The following is an 18,854-nucleotide window of genomic DNA, read 5'->3' as shown; positions in this document are numbered from 1 at the left end:
CAATAACAGAGCCTCCATTTTCTGATCGTTTTATTATTTGAAATGATATAGCTTTGTGGCATGTTGCAGCACCACAGAATGCTGGGACATGGCATTACAATTCAGCCTATTCCCAATGTTCCTTAATTCTCCACAAAAGTCACTTTCCGTGGGCAAACCTGCACTTCCTAGGACTCAAAAATGTGCCAAATATCTGTGACAGCAGACCATGGGGCAAACAATGGGACATATGTTGGAAATGGTGTAGGATACCATTCTATTCTTCCAACCTCTCCAAACCAGCAGGAAAATATCAGACTGACAGAACAGGCAGCTCAGGCTAAAGCTACTGATTCATCTTTATTGAAGATGAAAATTGATATTGGAGGAAAAAGATAAGCCAGCAGATAAAAACAATGCACTCCTTAAAACAGTTTTCTGAGGTCAACAATGTAAGCAGATCAGAATCCTTATAAACTTTTTGTTTCCAGAATTATCAACTGAGTTTGTGTACCATACATGGGCTTATAGGACATTGGAGTCACGACTCGTTGCTGCAATGCAGCTAAACAGATTAATATGTCAATTCAAGCAATTGCCACAGCTGTCATATTTACTCCCAACCTGCACTGTTTCAGAGACATAAGAATACCCGATGTCAAGTAGATTCTTACACATTCAGGTCAAAGCATACTCTGCTACAATGGGCTAGAGTTTTGCGATTCAGCAGGACACCCAGATAGAACAGCTATTACAGTCTGACTTTCATTGACGCACACTGGGATTATAATTTTTGTGATTAACTTCCTTGGAGGCCCGCAGCATTTTCAGAGGCTTCATTTTAATATTCACGGCGAGGTGCCTGTGCATTTGGGGTGCTGACAGGCACGTCTCCGATTGGGAGGGGAAGGGCCAGGAAATCCATCAGCTCTTCCTTGGATCCAAGGCAGCATTTTCTATTGGTGGGGTGGGGTGGGGTGACCTGGGGGGGGGAGGGAGGGGCGCAGAGCATCTGGTATCGGGCGAGTCCTTTCATTAAATAAACTTACCTCTCATGTTTTCGGAGCAGCCTCCAGCGGTCCCTTTAAGGACTGGTGATTAGGCTACTCTACGTAGAATGCCACTGGGCGGAGCTTGCGCAGTGTACACCTGCCCATTGGAACTCCACAATGGCATCATGGCATCCCGAATAGCATAACTTTATAAGACTGCCGCCTGTTTCCCGGCCTGGGTCAAAGAGGGAGCGGGCAGGATATTGGCGATAACAGGGAGCTAAGACACCTTTCGTGATTTTTGTTCTCACTGTCCAGTTCCTGCCAAAAAGTGGGGCTGTAAGTATTTGTAACACCAAAATTCTGATTGGTCCCCTTGGAGGGCAAGACCAGATTTCTGATTGGTCCCCTTGGGTGACAAGACACATCAGCAGTTTGTCTGGAATGTGTAATTAGATCCTGCCTGCCTGAGTAATCAAGTACTTTGCAATGTGTAATATGATCCATTCATTGTGACAGCCAGCTCCAGAGCTCAACAGTGCGGTTAGGAGCACTCACACTGACGAGTTCAGATAGGAAGGGGTGAGACCATAGAGGGATTTTAACATGAGGATGAGAATTTTAAAATCAAGGTGTTGGTGGACAATGTTCCCCCTAATATGATAAATTCAGGAAGCTTCCCGTGTCCTGGACACCCATGTGTGCAGGAAGTGTCGTCGGCTGGAGGAGCTCGAGCTTCGGGTTTCGTAGCTTGAGCAGCAACTGGCGTCGCTGCATGTATCCATCAGGCTGAGAGCTATGTGGATAGCACATTTCAGGCGATGGTCACCCCGCAGTGTAAGAGTGTGCAGGTAGAGAGGGAATGGGTGACCGTCAGACAGACAAGGAGGACCAGGCAGGTAGTGCAGGAGTCCCCTGAGTGCAACTCGCTTTCCAACCAGTATTCAGTACTAAATACTGGTGAGGGCGATGGTTCCTCTGGGAAGTACGGCACCACAGGTGGCTCAGCTGTACGGGGTGGGGGGGTGGGAGGAGGAAGATCGGGAAGGCAATAGTGGTAGGGGATTCGATAGTTAGGGGAACAGACAGGTGCATCTGCAGCTGCAGATGTGACACCAAGATGGTATTTTGCCTCCCTGGTGCCAGGGTCAAGGATGTCACTGAGCGGCTGCAGAACATTCTGAGGGGGGAGGGTGAACAGCTAGAGGTCGTGGTCCATATCTGTACCAATGACATAGATAGAAAAGGGATGAGGTCCTGCAGGCATATTTTAGGGAGCTAGAAAAGAGATTAAAAAGCAGGACCTCAAGGGTAGTAATCTCTGGATTACTCCATGGACTCATGCAATGTCAATGAGAGAGATGAAAAACTATTCTGTCACCAGCTTTCTCTGATGCACCTGTCTGTCCGTCCCCCACTTGCGCATCGTCCTCGAGTCCCACGATCTCCAGGACCGCCTCCTCCCAAGGGGTGAGGTGGGCTATTGAGGGTGGCCCTCCTCCTGTCCTCGCTCTTTCCCTCTTATTGTGAGCTCTCTTTTCCTGCAATGAGAGAGACAAGTGGAGTTTGAGTGAAAATGAAGGAGTGAGTGTAGAGAATCCATGGCATAGATGCTTAGAAGGAGACAAAGATAGAGTGAGGTGGCAAGACCAAGGGCCCTCCCTGTGTGCTGTAAGTTGTTTTCATAGCATCACAGTGATAGGGAGTGTGAGGGCTGCATAGTCGAATAGTTAGGTGAATGTGACCATAGAGAGGGAATGGGTAAGGGTGCAGGGATGTCAGTGTCAAGTGGGATGTGGAGGAAGAGGTTGCTAAAGCTTAGTGCTGATGTGGAGAGGCAATGGGGATCAGATTGAGGGTGATGGGAAAGTCATACTTTTCCAGTGCGCAGAAAGTCATGAAATCTCTTCCTGCACTGAAGCCAGGTTCTGTGGATCAGGGACAACGAGTTGACCTCCTGGGCCACCTGGATCCACACAGCCTTCGTCTGCTAGGGAGGCATCTTCCTCCCTGAAGAAGGGAAGAGCACCTCCTTATTAGCTCTTGCGCCCTCCACCAAAGCTTGCAGGGCGACGTCATCAAATCTGGGAGCAGACTTAGGTCTCCTGCTGCTCATATTGTCTCCAGGTCCCTCTCACAGCAAAGGCCAAAAGGTTGGCAGCCTGCAGAAGAAGCAAGGCTTCTTGCAGACCTTAAATGCAGCAGCAATGATGACGTCATCGGAGGCGACTTTCAGACTGAAAAAACTAATTGGGCCATGGGTTCCTACACGCTGGAACTCAATTGCCCAATTAGGTGAAAATCACATCATTCTCCCACATCGATTTGGAATCGGGTGAATAACACGAAAAGTGGATGACACGACCCCAGCCTGCCCCAATGACAAAATCGAGCCCAAGGTGTTCAGGAAAGATAAGGAAGGAAAGGAGGTTGGGTGGCAGTATTGGTTAAGGAGAATGTTACAGTGCTGGAGAGAGAGGATGTCCTGGAGAGGTCAATGACACAATCTATTTAGTTAGAGTTAAGAAATAGTAGATGTGCCATTACACTACTAGGTGTATTCTATAGGCCACCAAAAAGTGGGATAGATTTAGAGGAGCAAATTTGCAGGGAAGTTAGAGAGGTGCAAGAACTACAGAGTAGTGATAATGGGGGACTTCAATTATCCTAATTCAGACAGGGATAGTAATACGTAGTGTAAAGGACAGAGAGGGGGAAGAATTTCTGAAGTGTGTTCAGGAGAACTTTCTTGATCAGTATATTTCCGGCCCAATGAGGAAGGAGGTATTGCTGGATCTGGTTCTGGAGAATGAACTGGGTCAAGTGGAGCAAGTGTCAGTAGGGGAACATTTAGGGAACAGTGATCATAGTATCATAAGGTTTAGATTAGCTATGGAAAAGGACAGGGAGCAATCTAGAGTAAAAATACTTAATTGGAGGAAGGCAAATTTCAGTGGGTTGAGAACGGATCTGGCCCGGGTAAATTGGAATCAAAGTTTGGCAGGCAAAACTGTAATCGAACAATGTGCTGCCTTTAAAGACTGGTGGTTCGGGTACAGTCGAGATGCATTCCGATGAGGGGGAAAGGTAGGGTAACAAAAGCCAGAGCTCCCTGGATGACGAAAGAGATAGAGAGTAAGATGAAGCAGAAAAAACAGGCATATGACAGATTTCAGGTTGAGAATACATGAGAATCAGGCTGAATATAGAAAGTTCAGAGGGGAAGTGAAAAAGAAAATGAGGGGCAAAGAGAGAGTATATAAGAATAGATTGGCAGCTAACATAAAAGGGAATTCAAAAATCCTCTATAGGCATATACATAATAAATGGGTAGTAAGAGGAGGGGTGGGGCTGATAGGAGACCTACGCATGGAGGCAGAGGGCATGGCTGAGGTATGAAATGAGTACTTTGCATCTGTCTTCATCAAGGAAGAAGACGCTGCCAAAGTCATAGTGAAAGAGGAGGTAGTGGAGATACTGGATGAGATAAAAATTGATAAAGACGAGGTACTGGAAAGGCTGTCTGTACTTAAAGTTGATAAGTCACCAGGAGCGGATGGGATGCACCCTAGGATGCTGAGGGAGGTTAAAGAGGAAATCGTGGAGGTACTGGCCATAATCTTCCAATCCTCCTTAGATACGGGGGTGGTGCCAGAGGACTGGAGAATTGCAAATGTTACACCCTTGTTCAAAAAAGGGTGTAAGGATAAACCCAGCAACTAGAGGCCAGTCAGTTTAACCTCAGTAGAGTGAAAGCTTTTAGAAACGATAATCAGGGACAAAGTTAACAGTCACTTGGACAAGTGTGGATTAATTAAGGAAAACCAGCATGGATTTGTTAAAGGCAAGTCGTGTTTAACTAACCTGATCGAGTTTTTTGATGGGGTAACAGAGAGGTTTGATGAGGGCAATGCGGTTGATGTGGCATATATGGATTTCCAAAAGGCGTTTGATAAAGTGCCACATAATAGGCTTGCCAGCAAAGTTGAAGCCCATGGAATAAAAGGGACAGTGGCAGCATGGATACGGAATTGGCTAAGTGACAGGAAACAGAGAGTAGTGGTAAACGGTTGTTTTCCGGACTGGAGGAACATAAACAGTGGTGTTTCCCAGGAGTCGGTACCAGGACCACTGCTTTTCTTGATATATATTAATGACTTGGACTTGGGTGTACAGGGCACAATTTCAAAATTTTGCAGATGACACAAAACTTGGAAGTATAGTGAACAGTGAGGAGAGTGATAGACTTCAAGAAGACATAGACAGGTTGGTGAAATGGTAGACACGTGGCAGATGAAATTTAACGCAGAAAAGTGCAAAGTGATGCAATTTGGTAGGAAGAACGAGGAGAGGCAATATAAACTAAAGGGTACAATTCTAAAGGGGGTGCATGAACAGAGAGCCTGGGGGTATATGTGCACAAGTTGTTGAAGGCGGCAGGGCAGGTTGAGAACGTGGTTAAAAAAGCGTTCGGGATCCTGGGCTTCATAAATAGAGGCATAGGGCTGGAGGCATAGGCATAGAGCATAGCCCTCAGGATTTTACCAGCCCTGAGGAGGCGGTTTTGGAGGCGGGTCGGGTGGTAAAATGGCTAAAAATGCTGGCGGGTTCCGATCCCGCCGTCAACCCGCCTCTGTGCAACTTTTCCAAAGGCGGGCTTGCAGACCCGTTCGGTCCCACCAACAAGTGGCGGGATAGGCCCTTAACGCAGTTAACTGCCTGTGTAATCCTATTTTGCCTGCCCTTTTAAATTTTAACCACATTTTCAGCGTGTTCCATGTCGTTCCCAAACCATGCCAGCTAATTGTATCGGGTTCACAAGTGGCTGGCTTCTTGACAGCTGCAGCTCCAGCATAAAAACGGAGCTCTCAACAAGGATCAGTTGCAGGTGGCAGAACTTTGTTTTTTCAGGTCTTGGAAAACCTTTTGCAGGTCTACTGATCTTGGAAGTGGTGTGGCTGAGATCCATCTCCACTGTCACCTCCTGGGAAAACCCTCTCCCCACATTGACTGAGCGCTTCTTCAACGGAGATATCTACCAGCAGCATGGGAACCATTTATTTCCTTTCATCCTGGTCCTCAGATTCGGAGGACGAGCAGCCGCGGCAGCAGCAGAACCTAGCACAACAGCAGGAGCCCCAACCTCCTTTACCCTTAGCCTTGGGCCTTGAGCTAGACATTTCAGGAGTATCAAACAATTAGCAAAGTATTCAGAGGTAGAAAATGAACCAAGGCTGCTTGGAGCCCTTAAAAGCAGCTGGATAAATGACGTCAGCAGAGGCGAGTTTCAAACCCAAAAGACTAATTAGGCCAGGGGAGCGCACATGCAGCGACCACCTGACCCGCACCCAACCCGCCTCCATTAGTAAAATCGCAGCCAATGAGTACAAAAGCAAGGAAATTATGATGAACCTTTATAAAACACTGGTTCGGCCTCAACTGGAGTATTGTGTCCAATTCTGGGCACCGCACTTTAGGAAGGATGTGAAGGCCTTGGAGAGGGTGCAGAAAAGATTTACGAGAATGATTCCAGGGATGAGGGACTTCAGTTATGTTGATAGACTAGAGAAGCTAGGGTTGTTCTCCTTAGAGCAGAGAAGGTTTTGAGGAGATTTGAAAAAGGTATTCAAAATCATGGAGGGTCTAGACAGAGTTGATAGAGAGAAACTGTTCCCATTGGCGGAAGGGTCGAGAACCAGTGGACACAGATTTAAGGTGATTGGCAAAAGAACCAAAGACGACATGAGGAAAAACTTTTGTACACGGCGAGTGGTTAGGATCTGGAATGCACTGCCTGAAAGGGTATTGGAGGCGGATTCAATCGTGGCTTTCAAAAGGGAATTAGATAAGTACCTGAAGGGGAAAAAAAATTGCAGGGCTACGAGGAAAGGGCAGGGGAATGGGACTAGCTGAAGTGCTCTTGCAGAGAGCCAATACGGACTCAATGGGCCGAATGGCCTCCTTCTGTGCTGTAACCATTCTATGATTCTAATACAAAAGCAAGATATCGCGGATGCTGGAAATCTGAAATAAAAAGAGAAATTGCTGGAAATACTCAGCAGGTCAGACAGCGTCTGTGGAGAGAGAAACAGAGTTAACGTTTCAGGCCGATGACCTTTTCACAGAATCACAGAAAGCCCACAGTGCAGATAGAGGCCATTTCGGCCCATCGAGCCTGCACCGACACATATCCCACCCGATCCCCGTAACCCCTACACCAACACATATCCCACACTATCCCTGTAACCCCAAGTATTTAATCCCCCTAACACTAAGGGTCAATTTATCATAGCCAATCAACCTAACCCGCACATCTTTGGACTGTGGGAGGAAACCGGAGCACCCGGAGAAAACCCACGCAAACACGGGGAGAATGTGCTAATGAAAGGTCAATGACCTGAAACGTCAACTCTGTTTCTCTCTCCACAGGTGCTCCCTGACCTGCTGAGTATTTCCAGCACTTTCTGTTTTTACTTCAATGTTCCTCCTAATTTTTTTTGGGTGCGCGGTCCCTTTAAGGGGCTGCATGGGACCTCCAGACAGCTGCGTGGCCACGCATCTTAGCGAGCACAGGGGTGATAGGTGAATGGGACTTGCTGCGTGTTAAGATACGGGCAGCGGAGTTTTGGATAAGCTCAAGTTCACTGATGGTGGAAAATGGGAGGCTGGCCAGGAGAACATTGGAATAGTCAAGTCCAGTAAATAATACATAAATGTAATGTTGTACATGTTGTAGGACCAACACACAATACGCTCTCATTTTTTAAAAATTCATTTATTTATTGCCCATCCCTAGTTGCCCTTGGGAGGGTGGTAGCGAGCTGCCACCTTGAACCGCTGCGGCCTGGGGCGGGGGAGGAGAGGGAGAACATGGTGCAGGTGTAAAGGAGGTGCGGGTGGAAGAACGTGATCCAGGCCTAATAGAGGGCGGGAGAACGTGATCTATCTTCCCATCTGGATCACGTTCTTGCTCTCATTTCCCCCCCACCCCACCCCCACCCCCTTTAGACCTGGATCACATTCTTCACCCCTCCCCACTGTTCTCACTGTGCTCTCCCCCAACAAGTTCCTGACCTTCTCTTCCCGAGTTCCTGGCCTTCTCCCTCCTCCCCAACTCCTGACCATCTCCCCCCTCTCCGAGCACCTCTCTCCAATCCCCTCTCCTCCCTCCTCCGATCTCCTATCTCTCTTTCTCTCTCTCTCTCCGATCTCCTCTCTCTCTCACCCCTCCAATCTCTCTCTCACTCCTCCAATCTCCTCTCTCTCCCCACTCCGATCTCTCTCTCCCCACTCCGATCTCTCTCTCCCCCCTCCGATCTCTCTCTCCCCCCTCCGATCTCTCTCTCCCCCCCCTCCGATCTCTCTCTCCCCCCCCCTCCGATCTCTCTCTCCCCCCTCCGATCCCTCTCTCCCCACTCCGATCTCCTCTCTCTCTCCCTCCTTTGAACTTCTCTTTCTTCCACTCCCTTTTGATCCTCTCTCTTCCCCCCACCCCCGGCCACCAACGAATCCCCTGACCTCCTCCGCACAGAGCCGAGGAAAGCATGGTGGTGCAGGGCGCAACTGTGGCACTGTTGGGTACTGCGCATGCGCCGCTCCGGTATACCACATGCATGCGCAGTAGCCTGCAAAGGCGTTCGTGCAAATCATCACAGCGAAAAGTGGATCAGTAGAGGGAGCAAAATCAGCCCCATTATCTGAGTAAACAAACATGCCATTGTGTCCTAACAGGAGAATGTCTATAGGGAATCCGTAGAAACAGAAGTGAGTCATCTTTCTTTAAACCTGTCAACAACACTCTAAATGGGGTTTATGTATTCCTGACGCCCCTTAAACACAAAGGGGGAAAAATTCGGTTGATTAGCGCCTCTTGTTAGCGCCCTCTTAGGACGCTAACGGGGCGCAAAGCAAGTACGTCTGGGCACGGCGATGTTTGCGCTGCTCGCAAAATTGACCAGACATTTTGCGGTGGCGCTAAACACAACCGCCACAATCTCCTGCACCGGCAGATCATGACGTCAGTCGAGCGTGCAATGCCTCGGTAGCGTCCCGGACCAGATATTGAGTGGTGCCCCCTGCCTTTCCGCCTGCCACTAGCAACGGCAGGTAGAGGGGAACGTTTTGCAGTTGGGAAGGGACTGGGGGAGCACTGTTTAAAGGTGGCCGCTTCCTGCCTTTTTTTGTCGGTGACATTTTTGCACTACGCATTCTGAGAGAGAGAGAGAGACTTCTGGAGAGATTCAACGCTGTGTGAAGGAGTTTTGGGTACTGAGCAGCATTTTGCAGGTTCATTTTGATTTGACCTTCCTTGAATCGATTTAGAAGAGACTACAGGGGCTGCACTCTTAGCTCTTTGCCTGGGTCTCTCCAGAATTGATGTACAGGTCTCTCCAGGCCGAGATTCAAGGCTGCAATGAGCAGGGTGTGGCTGGAGAGCAAGATCGACCCTCCCCTTTAAGAACTGGTCGGTGCCAGTGTGTCTGTGTTCCATTGCTGACTGACTTCACATGAGCTTCGCCAGCGCTCTGAGGTAGCGCCTCGCTCCTCGGCGGTAGTGCCTTAAGAGAGGTGTATAGCACCTGATTTAGCGCTCAAATCACCTCCAGGGGCGATAGAGGCCAGGTTTGCAGTCGGAGGCGATAATTAGCACCAGGCGCTAAACTTTGCGCCCGGCCGATAATTGCACCCCAAACGGGGCGATACCGAATTTCTCCCCATAGACAAAGCGTTCTCTTCAGAATGCTTCTTGCAGAAACCCAGTTAGTGACACATTTGTTGCACTACTTGGCCTTGCTGCAAATTCATGTAAAAAGATAAAATGTAGAATTTCTTCTGAATTGAGACAAGCTGTGGCTAGGATCCATCACACATGACTAAATTCTGCATGGCGTTACCGTGAAGAAGTAGTGAGAAAAGACCAGCCACTTTCCCACAGTAGGAGAGAGTCACCCTTAATCTCTGCTACTTACCTCCTGTGTTGGAGTTTCAGAATGGGACTGGTCCACATCTAGCCTCCTCCTCCTCCGCCCCACCCACACTTGCCTGTGGCTGGTTTCTGGTACAGAAAGACCCAACTAGGAGAAGCAGGGAGCAGACAACTTCCAAAGGTGCTCGATGGTTTGTAAATGTGTTTGCATCACGACTGACGAAAGGCAAACTGATCTTTCACCTTTCTTGCAGGGCACCATGGGATTTGAGGCACAGGTTGACAAATGTTTGGACCTCTCTGATTACTTGTACAATAAAATAAGGAACAGAGAAGGATTCGAAATGGTGCTTGATGGGAAAGTATGTTTGAATTTGTTTTCATTTACTGAGGCAGAAAAATGTTTGACAAGTTTAAGATGAAACTCCATCAAATGGAGGACATGTGAAATCCTATTTAACACTAAATATAAATGTGTTGTTAAATGCAGTTTACTCCAGCTGCCACGTGCAAGCAGTTCTGTTCGCGTATAGAACCTACATAACAAGTCCTGTTATATTTTGATAAAGTAGAGCAGATATTTTTTTCCAGTTGTGCTAAACTGTGTATTATTTCTGTCGCTGAGCCAGCTTTCAGCGTTCTGAGCTGCCCTTGACCACCTAAGCTGTTTCTCGTGCCTCCGAGCTGCTGTCAGCCTCACTGAGCTGCCCCTGAGCTAAACAATCTGCCTGTTCCCTCTGAACTGCCTCTGACTCCACGTGACTCCACGGAGCTGCTTGGCAGCCTTCTGATCCAGCTGAACGGCCTCTGCGAGGTGGGAGGAGGGTGGGCTACCACATCAGCAGTTGTTTTGGTATAAAACAAAGCCCAAGTAATGCAACATCTCTAGCGTGGCAGTATTGATGAAAATAATAACCTCTTGCCATTCATTGCTGGATTGCATCTCAAACCTTGCTGTCTGATCTGTAAGTAAAGAACAATTACAGCTCCAAGGCAAAAGATATAATAACTACTTCCACCTCTTAACAATCGAGCTAAATGGAATACCAACTTAGAGAGACAGGAATTGAGAGCCTCGCCAGGTGCGAATGCTGGGGTGGGGGGGGGGCAGTGGAGAACAGAATTGGGGGCGACGTATCTAGTGAAGCTCAACACCAGCAGTGCAGCCTCACAACTCCTGCTCTAGACTATCAGAAAAAGCACACAGTCGCAATTGTAAAATTAAAAGAGTGACAGCCAAGCGTCAGAAGCAGAGTAATAATCCAATAAATGTAAAATTCAGTGCAAGATTCAGAGTAACAATCAGCATAACATGGTTGAATTCCATATTCAGTTAGAGGGTGAGGAGGCTGTATCTCAAACAAGCGTGCTAAGCTTGAATAAAGGAGACTATGAAGGTATGAGAGCGGAATTGAGTAAAGTGGATTGGGAAAATAGGTTAAAGGATAAGACGATACATGATCAGTGGTGTACATTTAAGGAGTTATTTTACAAATTCCAAAAAAAGTATATTCCACTGAGAAAAAAAGGGTGTAAAAGAAAAGACAGCCATCCGTGGCTAAGTAAAGAAATTAAGGATAGTATTCGACTAAAAACAAGGGCATATAAGGTAGCCAAATCTAGTGGGAGGATAGAGGATTGGGAAAACTTTAAAAGACAGCAAAAAATAACAAAAAGATTGATTAAGAAAGGGAAGATACATTATGAAAGTAAATTAGCAAAAAATATAAAGACAGATAGTAAGAGTTTTTATAGTTATATAAAAAGAAAAAGGGTGGCTAAAGTAAATGTTGGTCCCTTAGAGGATGAGACCGGGAAATTAATGGTGGGAAATATGGAGATGGCAAAAACACTGAATGAATATTTTACATCAGTCTTTACAGTAGAGGACACCAAGAATATCCCAACACTTGACAAGCAGGGGGGGGAGGAGCTAAATACGATTAAAATCACTAAGGAAGTAGTACTTGGTAAAATAATGGGACTCAAGGCGGATAAATCACCTGGACCTGATGGCTTACATCCCAGGGTTTTGAGGGAAGTGGCGGTAGGGATTGTGGATGCATTGGTAATAATCTTCCAAAACTCCCTGGACTCAGCAAAGGTCCCGGCAGACTGGAAAACTGCTAATGTAACACCCTTATTTAAAAAGGGCAGTAGACAGAAGGCTGGAAACTATAGACCGGTTAGCCTAACATCTGTGGTAGGTAAAATTTTGGAGTCCATTATTAAGGAGACAGTAACAGGACATTTGGATAATCATAATTTAATAGGACAAAGTCAGCATGGTTTTATGAAGGGGAAGTCATGTTTGACAAATTTGCTGGAGTTCTTTGAGGAAGTAACATATAGGGTGGATAAAGGTGAACCAGTGGACGTAGTGTATTTAGACTTCCAAAAGGCATTTGACAAGGTGCCACACGAAAGATTATTGCTTAAGATAAAAAATCACGGGATTGGGGGTAATATTCTGGCATGGATAGAGGATTGGCTGTCTAACAGAAGGCAGAGAGTTGGGATAAATGGTTCATATTCAGACTGGCAATCAGTAACCAGTGGTGTTCCGCAGGGGTCAGTGCTGGGTCCCCAACTCTTTACAATCTATATTAACGATTTGGAGGAGGGGACCGAGTGTAACACGTCAAAGTTTGCAGATGATACTAAGATGGGAGGGAAAGTAGTGAGTGAGGAGGACATAAAAAACCTGCAAGGGGACATAGACAGGCTAAGTAAGTGGGCAGAGATTTGGCAGATGGAATACAATACTGGAAAGTGTGAGGTTATGCACTTTGGCAGGAAAAATCGTAGAGCAAGTTATTATCTTAATGGCAAGAAACTTGAAAGTACTGAAGTACAAAGGGATCTGGGGGTCTTGGTGCACGAAACTCAAAAGGTTAGTATGCAGGTGCAGCAAGTGATTAAGAAGGCCAATGGAATGTTGGCTTTCATTGCTAGGGGGATAGAATATAAAAATAGGGAGGTATTGCTTCAGTTGTACAAGGTATTGGTGAGACCGCACCTGGAATACTGCATACAGTTTTGGTGTCCATACTTAAGAAAGGACATACTTGCTCTCGAGTCAGTACAAAGAAGGTTCACTCGATTAATCCCGGGGATGAGGGGATGGACATATGAGGAGAGGTTGAGTAGATTGGGACTCTACTCATTGGAGTTCAGAAGAATGAGAGGCGATCTTATTGAAACATATAAGATTATGAAGGGGTTGGATCGGGTGGATGCAGGGAGGATGTTCCAGATGATGGGTGAAACTAGAACTAGGGGGCATAGTCTTAGAATAAGGGGCTGCTCTTTCAAAACTGAGATGAGGAGGAACTACTTCACTCAGAGGGTGGTAGGTCCATGGAATATGCTGCCCCAAAAAGCTGTCGAAGCTACATCATTACATAAATTTAAAACAGAAATAGACAGTTTCCTAGTAGAAAAGGGAATTAAGGGTTACGGGGAGCGGGCAGGAATTTGGACATGAGTCTAGGTTCGGATAGGTCATGGCCCTGTGGGTAGCGGAGCGGGCCCAGGGGCCGTGTAGCCTGATCCTGCTCCTGTTTTCGTGTGTCTAATGCTGTTAGGCTCAGGAGATAGTCCTGTCATAGTGGATTGGCGGTTAGGATCAGATCAGCCATGATCTTATTGAATGGCGGAGCAGGCTCGAGGGGCCAATTGGCCTACTGCTGCTCCTATTTCTTATGTTCTTAATTAAGATTTAAAAAATTAGAGCGAGACAGTAACAATTAGAGGATGAATAAGAATAACAATCAAAGTAAAAATCAGAGTGGGAATCCGGGGGAAGATTTCCTCCACTTCATTATTTGTAGTGGAATCAAATACAATGGCCCTGAAATTAGGATCGGGAGCTTGCCGCGCGTGCAAGCCCCCGATGTGCACTCACCCGGCGCGCCGACATCTGAAGCCCGGGCCTGCTTGCATTTCCTGTCACTGGCCCGGTTCAGCTGTCGGCGCGCTGTGCTTACCTGATCCAGCGGCGTAGTTAGTGCGATGTGCCGGCTGGGATCAGGTGAGCACTCTGCAGCCAATCAGGGGAGGGGAAACTTCATTCATGAGTTTGAGAGTAAGAACTGTCAAACTCATGAAAAGTATGGGCTGCCAAAACACTACTTAAACTTTAAATAAAATTTTAAAAAACATCCCACTGATTATATTAACTATAAATAAGTTTTTAAAAATATTTTAAACAATTAATCAAATTTTTGAAAAAAATAAATTTTTTAAAAATAGGGTCTAAAACTAAACTTACCTTACTGTAAATTCTTTAAAAATAAAAAACCTGTGGAAATTTTTTTCCTAAATTGTACTAAAAGACCACTTACCTGTAAAACTAAGTACTTACGTCTGGTTTTTCCACGCGTAAAAACCGGAGGCCTTTACACTCTGGCAACTCTGGGGGAAAAAAAAAAGGAATTTCAGCGCGCACGCACTGCATCACAAGTCGCAAGCGTTCTGCCTCTTAACCCCTTGGGTCAGAGGACAGGAAATGCCGGTTTTCAGCGCATGCGCTGTGCATGCTGAACACCGGCAATTCCTCCGGGCACACGCGTGAGTACCCCGTCCGTACTCACGCGTTGTGACAGGAATTACTGGGCCAAACAATTTGTGCTTTTGCTACATAACGCACACAGCGGAAACCATCTCTTCAGTACATAAGAAGCTGAATAAAAGCATTTGAAGGAATATTGTTTAAATATCATTTAATGAAGGGCTGGATGTATTCCGAAATGCTTTAAGTACTTGCTATTCACTTTACGCAGTTTAATCCTCAGCTTCCTCCCGTTCTTACCTAATCATTTTTGCCCTGTTTCTGTTGTTCAGCCACAGCACACCAATGTCTGCTTCTGGTATTTGCCTCACAGTATTCGCCACCTACCAGATAATGAAGAACGAAGGAGTTTGCTCATGAAAGTAAGCCCGTTTTCATTTATTTTGTGTCAATACAAATACAATTTAGGGTCTGCAATCTATAGAAGAATAAGATGAGGCAATTAAGCTGGATTCCTGTTGTGTAAAGGTGAGGGGAAGGGGTTGTCTCAGTGAGGTAATTGTATATTGCAACGCAGGTCATTCTAGAGAATTAAAACAATAAGGTGGGAGCACCAATATGTGACATCACAGCAGTGGTTGAAAGAAATTTGATCCTACGTCATTGAGCTCATGATCTCAGACCTATCACTGTTGTAATGTATTCATCCAGACACTAGAGGGGGAAACTAAGGGGGTTATTTTGGTGAAAGGGTGAAAAGAGGCACTAATGGGTGCTATGCTAATAAGGCACACCTGTTTGAAAGTCTGGATTTAGCATGCAATTTTGGTCCTAATTGCTGATTACCATCATTTGAACTTGCCTGGAGGTGCTAAATCAGACACCTGCAGGTTTAGCACTCAAGTGCTGATTAGACGCAATTTTCGTGGAGCGGTATATGTGGGCTTCATGCATCCACTTCCACTGGAGGTGTGGAGTGGGCTGGCTGGCACACAGCGGCAGGTTTTAGGATGGCTCAGGGACCAAGTGAGAGGGCACAGAGGTTCTCGGATGCGACACTGGAGGTCCAGAGGAGGAGGGACACTAGCAGGCAATTTAAGTGGCAATCAGCTGCTTTATGATCCTCCGGGCACCTGTTCCTAGTGCAAGCTTCAAGTCCTTTACCAAGATGGCATCTTGTGCTAAATACGGACTAAACCGGTGTTTCAGCTTACGACTCCATCTTGGTTACCTCGGAGGCTCTTTAGCCCCTCCCCCCCACCCCTGTTTTCTGCTGAAATAAAGATCATATGGTGATTGAGATACTTGTAACAACCAAGGAATTTTTCTGCAAATAAATAATCAGTGTTTATAGAGACAACATGACATTGTGGTGGCAAAGATGGTACATGAATGTTAATGAGAGGTTTATGGATAATATGGAGGAAGTAAGGAAAAATTCATGAGGTACAAATGTGATTTATTAATTCCTGTACATTACCCAGGTTTCCCTTAGCTGTAGGCCCTTCACAAATCCACTGTATCCCATGTATCTATAGCCAAGTAATTGTACAGTTCTTCTAGTAATCTGGACTCAGGATTACCTCATATACCCCATTCGACTTATATGATAACCTTATTCCAGTCCCTTCATGGTGGGAGAAATGGGTGAAACAATTCGAGTGCACTGTGATGAGTTTTGATATCACTAATATTATGTGAAAGAGAGCTATGCTTTTACATTTTGGCAGAAACATTTGCAAGATATATTTGGCATACTGTCCAGTACTGGAAATGATGCAGACCATAATATGGCCACGAAAGCCCTAACTGATCATTCAATCCCAAGAAAAATACAATATATGAATTAATCATATTTGAACGGGCTGAAAACACAAGAATAAATCTGCTGATTTTTATGACATGCATTAAGCATAGATTAAGCAGCAAAATCTAGTTTCATTGATGCAGGTCAGGAAACCAAAACCAAAATGAAAGTAGGATGTTCTTCAACAATGTTGTCCTTCAAGTCCTGAGAGGGTGTGCATTATGGATGAGCTACTAGAATTGGTGAAAACACTTGAACGATCTGAAAGTTGTGCACAGATGTGGATTCTAAGCAACACATCACTATCAACTGGATGAACTACATCATGCAAGCCAAAATCATAGCCAAGTCAGTGGTTTTATGACTGCAGTGGAAAATTCACCCATAATGTCAGTGGCCTGCAAATGACAAAAAATGTTGTGATTGTGATTCATAAAATCACTTCTCCTGGTGTTGTCAGTTCTCTAGGCGCAGTAACTTACTGTTCCCATTATAGCACTGTTGCAAGGACTATAAATTAAAAGTCGCATGTTAAAGTGGAAAGACACTTGTGATCACATCCACCTTCAGATCAACCAATCACTATTTACTAAACAGTGATGGCTCATCTAATGTCCTTCAGGGAAGAAAACCTGCCATCCTTACCTGGTCTTGTCTAATGTGACTGTAGACCCACACCAACGTAGTTTATTTACCAGAATGATTCCGGGGATGGGGGATCTTAGCTACAAGGACAGGTTGGAGAAGCTGGATTTATTTTCATTAGAGCAAAGGAGGTTGAGTGGTGATTTGATAGAGGTGTACAAGATTATGACGGGTTTGTATAGGCTAGGCAGGGAAAGGCTGTTCCCACTAGTTGATGGTACAAGGACTATGGGACACAGATTTAAGGTTTTGGGCAAGAGATACAGGGGGGATGTGAGGAAAAACTTTTTTACGCAGCGAGTGGTGAGGACCTGGAACTCGCTGCCGATGGAAGTGGTGGAAGCGGAGACACTCAATGTTTTCAAGGGGAGACTGGATAGGCACTTGAGGGAAATAAACTTGCAGGGCTACGGGGATAGAGCGGGGGAATGGGACTGACTGGATTGCTCTACAGAGAGCCAGCACAGACTCAGTGGGCCAAATGACCTCCTTCTGTGCCGTTATGACTCTATGGCCTAGAAATTCGGTGGGCTGCGCCACCAGTTAGCGCCTAAAGAGGGCACTCAGTGGCTTTAGCGCCACTGGCCACGCCTCCCGCGATATTTAGCTGGGGCGCTAATGGTGGCGTTAGCCTGTTGCGCTGCGCCGCCACCGATGTCGTCATCGGTGTGCGCAGCGCCCCGCTACCGCCCCGATCGCGATATTTGGCAGCGACCGCCTCTGTAGCGCCGTTCGCAAATGGCGCCCGGTTCACGGGGCCTACCTGTGGCGGCAGTGGCGCAAATTAAGGTGGAGGTGCGGGGCGGCCGTTTTTTTCGGTGGCCGCCTGCCAGCACCTCCGTCCCCGGCCTCCTGATCGCCCCCCGCGGCATTGCCGGCTGTTTTCCGAGAGTCCAGCACTTCTCCTCGGTGCCGGGCTCTTTTGCCGGCACTCGCGATCTCCGACCGCGCTGGTGCAGGCCCCTCCCCCTTAAGAATGGGAGGAAGGCCTGCAGTACCGCAGCGCGTCGTGCCGCAGCGTGTGGCGCTGCGGCACGTTGCAATATTCAGTTTCAGCGCCCTAAGAGGGACGCGGAGCGCCTCGAGCCTCGCCCCGTGTCCCTCTTGGGGCGCTCAAGCTAAATTTCCGGCGGTCGCTAATGCTCCAAACGCTGCGCTAAATCCGGCGCCCAGGCTAGCTTGGCGCCTCGTTTGCGGCTCCACCCAATTTCTCCCCCTATGACTTTTAACTACCCTTGGAAGTGGCCTAGCAAGCTATTCAGTTGTATCAAACCACCAACGGTTCAAGCAGAAGGCGCACCACCTTCTCAGGGAACTAGGGATGGACAATAAGTGCTGGCCTGCCAGCGACACCCACATTCTGAGAACAATTTTTTTTTCTAAATTTGACTCTGATAGACCAATGGAGATCCATGTTGATGCCAGTTGGGTGAGCCATCCTTATGCAAAAAAACCATCATCAATGCCAGTCGTTCACTCAGTTCTGCAGAGTAACACTACAGCCAGATTAGGCGTGAAGCGTTGTCAATTGTATGGGCTGTGCAATGATTCCACCTCTATATCTATGGTCAACAATTTATGGTGTTTACAGATCACAAGCCTTTGATCCCCATATTTTCCAAGACAGCAGAACCTTCCAGAATCCAGCACAGGTTGTTAAGATCCAGATATAAGGCATGATGGTTAACAATTTCATTGAATCTGGTATACCTGCTTATCGCATATCATACATCCAGATTAGAATGCAGCCATAAACTGTTATTCAGGGAGAGCTGATGAGTTCATAAAATTTGCAGTTCAACATTTTACACCCAAGGCAGTCACTAGCTGATGTTAAACAAGCGATATGGAATTTTGCATGTTATATCTTAGAAAGTCTACTTATTTGATTTTTAAAAAAGGATATGCATCAAGAGTTTCCTTTTTGAAGCCATGCCACTGTAAGTATGATGTGGTGCAATTTCTGTCCCCACAGCAGACTCGCCTTTTACT

At 46.5% G+C, this 18,854-nt stretch overlaps 1 protein-coding gene across 1 annotated transcript in view; it reads left to right on the top strand.

Annotated features, from left to right (window-relative positions):
• The window catches only part of LOC147117092 (glutamate decarboxylase 2-like), a 161,382-nt gene that overhangs the window by 119,704 nt on the left and 22,824 nt on the right, over positions 1-18,854 (top strand). The window contains exons 14-15 of the mRNA XM_085987737.1: positions 10,152-10,259; positions 14,743-14,832. Coding sequence (XP_085843863.1) covers positions 10,152-10,259; positions 14,743-14,832 — 198 coding nt within the window. The remainder of the gene's footprint in view (positions 1-10,151; positions 10,260-14,742; positions 14,833-18,854) is intronic.

The sequence above is a fragment of the Somniosus microcephalus genome, chromosome 5 (genome assembly GCF_052327205.1).
Source record: "Somniosus microcephalus isolate GS21.2 chromosome 5, FLI_Smic_1.0, whole genome shotgun sequence".
Classification (NCBI taxonomy): Eukaryota; Metazoa; Chordata; class Chondrichthyes; order Squaliformes; family Somniosidae; genus Somniosus; species Somniosus microcephalus.
Note: the sequence above shows the minus strand (reverse complement) of the source record. Positions and strands in the feature narration are given on the sequence as shown.